The 8,749-nt window shown below is 60.7% G+C and overlaps 2 protein-coding genes across 2 annotated transcripts in view; both read right to left on the bottom strand.

The window, feature by feature from the left end:
- Positions 1-343, bottom strand: part of LOC133626632 (interferon lambda receptor 1-like) — a 6,080-nt gene extending 5,737 nt beyond the window's left edge. The window contains exon 1 of the mRNA XM_062006975.1: positions 274-343. Coding sequence (XP_061862959.1) covers positions 274-343 — 70 coding nt within the window. The remainder of the gene's footprint in view (positions 1-273) is intronic.
- On the bottom strand, positions 87-8,749 carry FAAH2 (fatty acid amide hydrolase 2). The gene is given in 12 exon segments (XM_062006447.1): positions 87-1,124; positions 1,127-1,138; positions 1,734-1,928; positions 2,552-2,663; positions 3,506-3,625; positions 4,423-4,540; positions 5,301-5,436; positions 6,816-6,935; positions 7,312-7,521; positions 7,854-7,987; positions 8,304-8,386; positions 8,526-8,749. Coding segments are annotated over 12 exon segments (1,599 nt in total). The 5' UTR covers positions 8,724-8,749; the 3' UTR covers positions 87-963.

Below are 8,749 nucleotides of genomic sequence, written 5' to 3'. Positions count from 1 at the left end.
TCACTCAGCAGCCTCAGCACACCCCACGGCAGAGACGGGGCCAGTGCCCAGGGGCACACGGCAACAAGGACACAGAGCCAGCAGCAAACTGGACAAACTCTTTAATACCAGCCTCACCCAGAACATCTTAGGCTTGCTGCCTGCTCCAGGAACAGCCCCCTGCCCAGGATCCTGCCTGCATTTGCTCAGGGGGGGCAGAGCAGCCACCAGCCAGGCTGGGTGATGCCTCCAGGGCAGAAGGGGAAGATACAGGCAGGAGATGCTGTAGCTGACTCAGCACAGGAGAGGAGCAGTTAAAGAGCTCTTCCAGTGCTGTCAAAAGCTCCAAGTGCAAACTCTCCATCTCCCTTGCCCAGCAGCTCCACACCAGGCAGAGCCCAACACCACCTGCCCCAGGAAGCACCTCCAGTGAGACAAAGGTCCAGCTGCCCCCAGTACCCTCAGGCCCTCTCCCTTTTCAGTTAGAGGGCTGGGAGAACCCTGTGGCAGCTCAGGGAAGCTGCAGGGCCTGGCAACACTGCAGTGCATTGGGTGCAGTCCCTGCCCCATGGGCAGGTTAAGGCCAAGGATGGATGGATGGATGCACGCAGGGGGCTGGTGCTGAGCAGCCTGTCCCCCCAGCAGCCTGGCAGCACCTCCTCCTCCCAGCTTCCACTTGGCACCTTCAAAGCATCAGGCAGCAGAGGGACAGCATCTCCATGTCCAGGATAGGGATGTGCTGCAGGCAGGACGTGGGCAGCCTGCTGCCAGCCCACTGCCTTGGGGCTCCTGAGGGGCAGTGAGGCCAGCAGGTTCCTCCCCTGGCACAGGGTGCTGCAGCCAGCAGCCAGCTCCAGCAGCTCCAGCCCGGCTTCCCCAGGGGCTGGAGGGAGCAGGGAGTGCCACGGCAGGCTCAGGATCAGCACCCACTGCCACCTTGCTGGGCACCATCATCTCCCTTCCCTGCAGTGCCAGGAGCCCAGGCTAAACTTGGCCAGGTAGAACCCATCCTCCAAAGGCCTTCTCCAGGTACCTGGCCACGGCCAGCGTCAGGTGGTCGTTGTGGGCTGCAGCCACCAGCTGGATGCCCAGCGGCAGCCCCTCGCGGCCCAGCCCCAGCGGGCACTGTGTCACCGGCAAGCCAGCACGTTGAAGATGGCTGCAAGAGACAAGGTTGCAGCAGGGTAAAGTGCCAGCCTGGGCAGGCAGCTGTGCCAGGCTCCTGGGAGCTGCTCCTTGCCAGAGCAGCGCAGTGCAGGGGCTGTAAGGACGGGATGACGAGGGGGACAGCGGCAGCCAGAGGTGTCTGGTGCCCACGTCACATATGCCAAAGTCAGCTTTGGGATACCCCTGTCCCAGGCACCATCACCCTGTTACTCCAAAATCAGGCTGCATTGCACTGTGGTGTTGGCATCAAAGAGCTTGTGCCATGGGACAGCCCCAAACTGTAACCCCAGAGATGCAGCAGCTCTCAGGTGCCTCCTGCCAAACCAGTGGCAGCTGTACCAGCCTGAGTGAGAGCATCCCCTGGGGCAGGGCAGCCCCAGCTCTCCCTGACATCCAACCTGCCCTGCTGCAGACAGCAGGGACAAATGCCACAGCTCTAAAGCACAGCCATAACCCTTGCCCCGTGTTCTGGAGCAGAGAGACCCCTCCGTGTGTGGCAGAGCCCACTGTCAGTGCTGGACATGCCCCCTGGCTCCCAGCATCCCCCACCCCTGCCACTGCCCCTGCAGCCAGGGCAGAGGGCTCACCTGTGTAGGCAAAGTTGAAGGGCATGCATATGGGGGAATGGTGCCTGGGAGCCATGGTGGGGTGGGAGGGGTAGAGCAGCACCCCGTCCGGGCCCAGCAGTGCCTCCATCTCCTCCTGCAGGCTCTTCCCCATGCTCACCAGCTTGGCATTCCCACCAGGGTTCAGCTTCATCAGCTTCTCCGTCAGCCCCAGGGCTGCAGGGCAAGGGGCACAGACAGGAACAGAGCGTGTGAGAGGACCGTGGCTTCAGCAGGGTAACAGTGGCACGCTGCCTGGGCACATGCAACAATGCCCAGCTCCCTCTGGGCACCCTCAAGTCCCTCCCAGAGCGGATTGCCCCCCGCCCCGTGCCTGGCACAGCTCTGCAGGCAGCATCTCCCCAGCTTTGCTAAGGGAAAGGTTTTCAGCCTGTCCATTGTATCAGGTTCCTCCAGCCCCTGGGACTGAGCAGGGCTGGGGGAGTGACCTCAGCACTCATTAGCAGGACAGCACTTAATTAGGGTTCTCTGTCACGTGCTGCTAAGAAATGAGATGGGTGCAGACCCCTTCTAAGCCCCAGCAGTTATGTCAGGGCAAACCCTGCTTGCAGCTCAGCTGTCCTCACTGCTCCTTCTCCTAGGATATCCAGTCCCAGCTATCACAGACCCAGCCAGCTCTCCCTGAGCCACGTGTTTTTGCTGAAGACACCGAGTCTCAGCACAAAAAAAACAGTCAGAAGGTGCTCAGTGCAAACTCTGGAGTCTCCTTTTGGGGCACTGGAAGGGCCCTGTCTTCACTGAACAACTCCCTGCCCTGCCTTGGGCTCCTCAAGCCTTACCAATAGCTGGGAAAGTGTGGGAAGACATCCCCACCAGCCACTTCATCAGCTCCCACAGTGGCCACACCGGCTTCCCGTGGTCCCCCAGCAGGTCTGTGAATAACTGTGCCTCCTGGAACACACACACAGACACACACAGACACACATGTTCCCTCCATCAGCACGTGCCAGGAGGATCAGGCTGACACATGGCAGCGAAATCTCAGCTGTCCAACGGTCCCAACACAAACTGCTCCCCCTTGCAGGGAAGAGATTCCTCTCAGGCCCTTACACAGCCCTGGGTTAGCATCTCTCCCCAACAGAGACAGCACAAAGCTCTCTCTGCAGAGCCCACCAAAGCAGCCCTTGCAGTAGCCCTCCTCTGACAGGGTCATGCCCTGGACAATGCTCCCTGGAGGCATTTGCTGCTGTTGTGTGGCTGTGGGATCAGGAGAGGGGAGGCACACAGGGACAGGGGGTGGGTTTATGGGTTCCTCAGCAAGGAGGGTGGGTTTGTTTTTCACTGCTGCCTGTGTGGCAGAAATGCCCATGGTGTAAGGCTCCCCAGAGTCTGTTTTTGCTACAAAACAACCCCAAGCACACACAGAGCATCAATACCTAACAGGCATCCATCCCAACCTGCAGTGCCAGGAGACAGCAGGGAGGTGAGAGTGAGGCAGGTCACTGCTCAGTGACCAACATGCACAGGAGAGGTCAACATGCCAGAACAGCCTCTCCCTTGCTAAACCATGCTGCTTCTCTGCTGGGAGCCATGCCATCGTGTCACGGGACAGCAAGGGAGAAGGGGCCGTGGAGCTTTGGAAAGAGGTGAAAGAGGATTGGGGGGGTTGATGGAGCAGAGAAAGCTCCCAGGCAAATCTGGGAAGCCCTACACCTCTCCATGTTTGGGTCCAAACATCTGACTCTTCCCTGCTGCTGCACACTTTGTGCCTTTAGCAGCTGGGCCTGACCCACCTCCCCATTGCTGTCCTTGGATGACATCATGGCTGACCAGATCTGGAAGGAATACTTCATCTTGTGGATCACCACGTGCTGAACTTGGACCCCCAGCTCGCCTTGGAGGTGCTCCACCACCTAAGGGGAAGACCACAAAGAGGTTTGTTTCTGCAAGGATGTGATGCACTGCAAGTCATTCCATGGGAAGCAGGGAGAGGAGGGGAGAGGAGAGGAGGGGAGGGGAGGGGAGGGGAGGGGAGGGGAGGGGAGGGGAGGGGAGGGGAGGGGAGGGGAGGGGAGGAGAGGAGAGGAGAGGAGAGGAGAGGAGAGGAGAGGAGAGGAGAGGAGAGGAGAGGAGAGGAGAGGAGAGGAGAGGAGAGGAGAGGAGAGGAGAGGAGAGGAGAGGAGAGGAGAGGAGAGGAGAGGAGAGGAGAGGAGAGGAGAGGAGAGGAGAGGAGAGGAGAGGAGAGGAGAGGAGAGGAGAGGAGAGGAGAGGAGAGGAGAGGAGAGGAGAGGAGAGAGCCCAGGAGCAGCTTCTCTTCACTGTCACACGGGGATCCCACAGCTCCTGCCCACTCCCCTCCACCCTGGGCTCATCCATGCCTTAGGAACCTTGGAGCTCCCCAAACAGCCCTCCTCACCACCCCTAGTGATGCAGCAGATGTCACTGAGCACTAAAGCAGCTCCTCTGCACAATTAAAGGCCAGGCAGCAGCCCTGGGAGGACCACGAGCACACGGCTACCCCTTGGCCATGTGCCCCCAGCAGCACAGATGAGGGATGTTAGGAAAGCAAAATACAGCTGTGTTCACAGAAATGGGACACTGCAGCACTGAGCAGCTCCCCTCCCCCCTCCAAGGCATTCCTCACGCTGGTACTCCCCAGGTTTCATCTCCAGGCTCAGCCCAGTGAGAGCCAACCTCTGTTCCCTCCTACCTTCTTCTGGGCCTGCAAGATCTCCTTGTCCACAGGTGACACAAAAACGGACCCACCGTCATGATCCATGCAGTAAAACTTTATGTTCTCCAGAGACACCTTCTCATTCAGCTTCAGCCTGGGAAAGACAAGCTGCTTTGCTCACAAATCCATCCCTGGCTCCTCCCTGCTTGTTAATATGTTCTCAGGACACCCCACACATCCTCCACACACCCTTCTCTAATCCTCAAGGAGGGAAGGAGAGTCCCACTCAGACACCTACTGCCCCAAACCCATCCAGCTGCTCACCCATTTCATCAGTCCCAGCAAGTTCTACATGTTTCTTGCTGTTGGGAAAATGCTGAGCCCTCGAGATGCACCCCAGGAGCCACAGAGAAGCAGAAGCATAACAGTAAAACCAACTCTGTGCAGGCTGCAGCAAGAAACAAGACCTGCCCCATCCACCCCATCTCTGGAAGGAGCTCTGCTCCTTCCTGGTACAGCCACATAAATGGTGCTTGGTTGCACAGACCAAGCAGGGCCATGGTGTGGGATGGAAAAGACATTATCCTGCCACAGGAACAAGTGCTTAGAAACCCCAGGAAAAAGGCCACCCCTGGGAGAGAAGGGTCAGCTCCAGGAGAGAAGGGTCACGCCAGCCAGGACAGCTCACAGGTGAAATCCTCCTGCAAGGAGTCCCTGGCTGACCATGAGCACGTGAGTGGTGGGGACAGCCCTGGCTGCAAGAGCTGCTGAAGCCAGGGGCTGAGGAAACGAACCAGTAACATGGAATCTGGGTGGTGCAGACCTGACTCATACAGCGAGCAGCACTGACACACTGTGCTGGAGAGAAAGAGCTGAGACCAATTCAGCAGCTTGAAGCACTGGGAACAACTGACCTGTTGACTCCAGGGCCAGCCATGACCCTCAGCATTAGCTCCAGGTCCTCTGCATAGCGGCACATGGGCCCCGTGCACAGGAAGCTGGTTCTGACCCCTTGGGCATTCGGGAACTGGCCGTCGTTGGGCACCACCCCTGTGAGCAGAGAGAGATGCTGGGCACCAGCTGCCAGCGGGACAGGGCAGCGTCACCCAGCGCCTGCACACGCCAGCAGAGCTCCCAGAGCAGCCAGGCACCTGGGGTCACAGAGTCACCGAGTTGCAAGGGCTGGAAGGGACCTGCAGAGCTCACCCAGTGCAACCCCCCTGCCAGGGCAGCACCACCTAGAGCAGGGCACACAGGAACCAGCTGGGTTGGAATGTCTCCAGAGAAGGAGCCTCCACAGCCCATCTGGGCAGCCCCTGCCAGTGCTCCCTCACCTCAGCAGGGAACAGCTTTGTCCTTCTTGTGTCGCTCTGGAACCTCTTCAGTTCCAGCTTGTTGCCCCTTGTCCTGTCACTGGCCATCCCTGAGCACAGCCTGGCTCCAGCCTCCTCACACCCACCCTTGATGCATCTGGAACCATTCCTGAGCTCACCCCTCAGGCTCCTCTTCTCCAAGCTGCAGAGCCCCAGCTCCCTCAGCCTTTCAGCACAAGGCAGATGCTCCACTCCATCACCTCTGTGGTCCTGTGCTGAACTCTCTCCAGCAGCTCCCTGTCCTTCTGCAGCTGAGGGGCCCAGAACTGGGCACACTATTCCAGATGTGGTCTCACCAGGGCAGAGAAGAAGGGGGAGCAGAACCTCTCTGACCTCCTGCCCACAGCCCTGCTAATCCACTCCAGGATGCCATTGGCTTCTTTCCCACAAGGGAACGTTGCTGCCTCCTGCTCATCCTGCTGCCCACCAGCACCCCCAGGTCCCTTTCCCCTGTCCTCCTCTCTACCAGTTCGTTCCACAGCCTGTACTGGTACTTGGGGTTGTTATCTTCCAGATGCAAGACTCTACACTTGCCCTGGTTGAATTTCATTAGATGTTTCTCTGCCCAACCTTCCAGCCTGTCCAGGTCTGGTTGAATGGCAGCACAGCCTCTGGTGTGTCAGCCATTCCCCCCAGCTCAGTATCATCAGCAAACTTGCTCACAGTGCCTCTGTTCCCCAGTCAAGGTCATTAATGAATAGATTGAACAGTACTGGTCCCAGCACCAGCCCCTGAGGGACTCCACTGCAGCCAGCTGGGAAACACCCCAGCTGCAGATCCTGGCCTTGGGAAAACATCCCCATGGTGAGGATTCACTACCAGGGCTAAAACACTCCACAGTCCCTTGGTGTTCTGCCACCAAAGCCCTTCCCCCTGCCCCAGTCAGGCTGTGCCCACGCAGAGGCTGGTCCTGTGCAAGCAGCTGCCTGGCCCCGTGCCCCAAACCTGCCATGGACAAGCACAGGAACCTCCCAGACAGGTTCCTCCCACAGCCCATGTTCCAACTCCTGGCATTTCTGCAGGGGAAAGAGATGAGATTCCCCACAGCCACCTTACCTGTGGTGGGTTTGTGGCCAAAGACTCCGTTGAAGAAGGCTGGCATGCGGATGCTGCCGCCGATGTCGGAGCCCACGCCGATGACGGAGCAGGCGGCTGCCAGGACGCTGCCCTCTCCCCCTGCATGGGACAGAGCGCAGCAACAAGCCCATGGGCTCAGAGTGCAAGGCAGTCAGCAAAAGCACCAGCACCCCACGGTCTGCCCTGGCTTCAACAATGCCTGTGGGCAGCTGGGGAACAGGGGCCATGGGGATTTGCCCACCCCAGCACCGCCTTCTGCGTGAGGCAAAGAGATGCTGGGTGATGCAGGAGAGGCAAAGCAGCTGCACCTCCAAACAGCCCCTGTGCTGCCCAGGAAAGAGGGCCCCAGGCTCAGGAGCCCAGCAGCGAGTTAAAGCAGCACGGAGAGGACTTGGGAACTCTTTCCTTGCTGTGTTTTAACCCGGTGCTGCCCTGAGGCAGCCTGCACGGGCTGCCCTGAGGTGCTGGAGCTCACCTGAGCTGCCTCCCACGATCCTCTGCAGGTCATAGGGGTTGTTGGACCGGCCGTAGATCCTGTTGCTGGACTCGTACCACATGCACAGCTCGCTGCAGTTGGTCACACCCAGAGGGATGGCACCGGCTTGCTTCAGCCGGGACACCACCGTGGCATCCGAGGTGGCAATCACGTTGCGGCGGTTGACCAAGCCAGATGTGTTGGGCATCCCTGTGGTGCCAGGGTCGGCAGATGGAGGGAGGGGTCAGGGCCAGCTCCCCCGAGGTCACCCTGGGGGCAGTGGGCTGGTCACAGGAACCATGTCTGAGAGAAGCTGGTACCCAGTGAGGGCTGCTCTTCTGAGGCAGCACAGCCCCTGCGGCGTTTGGGTGCTAAAAGTGAACAGAGGCACACGAGACCAGGCAGAGAGGGATGCAGAGCAGGGAAGGGGAAGTTGCTTCCCTCCAAGCACCCTGCTTCAGCCACCCACCCATCACCCTGGGGAGCACACGGCTGAGAGGGAGCGAGTCACAACCTGTGGAGAGAAGCAAGGGCAAACCCACCGTGAAGAGAAAAGGCCTCCTTGACAGTGACAGGAACCCCCAACAAGGGGAACTTTTCCTCCAGGTAGTCATCGCCGGGACCCTCCGCGAGCAGCCGATCTACCTGCTGAGCTTCCTGCAGCGCCTCCTCGAACCTGCAAACAAGCAGCCGCTGGGGATGCTCTGGCGCTTCGCTGCGGCCCCGAGGGACCGTGGAGGTGCGGGGATCACTGCCGGGTGCAGATGCTCAGCGCAGGGCAGAGGCTGCTAACGCCAAGAAGCGACTTCCCCAAGTCCTCTTGCTTCGGTGCCTGGCTGCAGCACTGCCAGCAGCGCCGGCGGAAGCAGCCGGCCTCCCCCACGGTGGCCCCGGTTTGCGGCAGCGCCTTGGCCCGGGACGGGGGGGACGGTGCGGGCGCTGCGCAAGGCGGCGGCGGCCAACCATCCGTCCCATCGTGCTCCCCGGCTTACCTGTCCTTAACGACGGCGTTGATGAGCGGATTGACCTCCCTGATCCTCTCCACGTACGTCTCCACGACCTCCACGCACGTCACCTGAAACACCGAATGAGGTGGAAACCGCGGCCGGACGCGCGGGGAGGAGGGGTGCGTGTGTGTGTGTGCGGGGGTGCTTCCCGCGTCTCTCTCCCCCCGCTTTCTCCCACCCCCCCTTCCCCGCGGCGCGGCCCCGCACCTGGCGCGCGCGCAGGCGTGCGGCGAGCTGCCGGGCGGGCAGCAGCAGGAGCGCGCGGCGCGGCGGCGGGACGGCGCGCGGCGGCGGCGGGACGGCGCGCGGCGGTGCGGGGCCGGCGAGCGCGAGCAGCGCCAGGCAGGCGCGCGACAGCAGCCGCAGCAGCAGCGCCAGGCACCGCTCGGCGCGCGACAGCGCCATGGCCGCTCCCCCCGCACCGCACCGCC

This window comes from Colius striatus, chromosome 13, assembly GCF_028858725.1.
Source record: "Colius striatus isolate bColStr4 chromosome 13, bColStr4.1.hap1, whole genome shotgun sequence".
In the NCBI taxonomy this organism is placed as follows: domain Eukaryota; kingdom Metazoa; phylum Chordata; class Aves; order Coliiformes; family Coliidae; genus Colius; species Colius striatus.
Note: the sequence above shows the minus strand (reverse complement) of the source record. Positions and strands in the feature narration are given on the sequence as shown.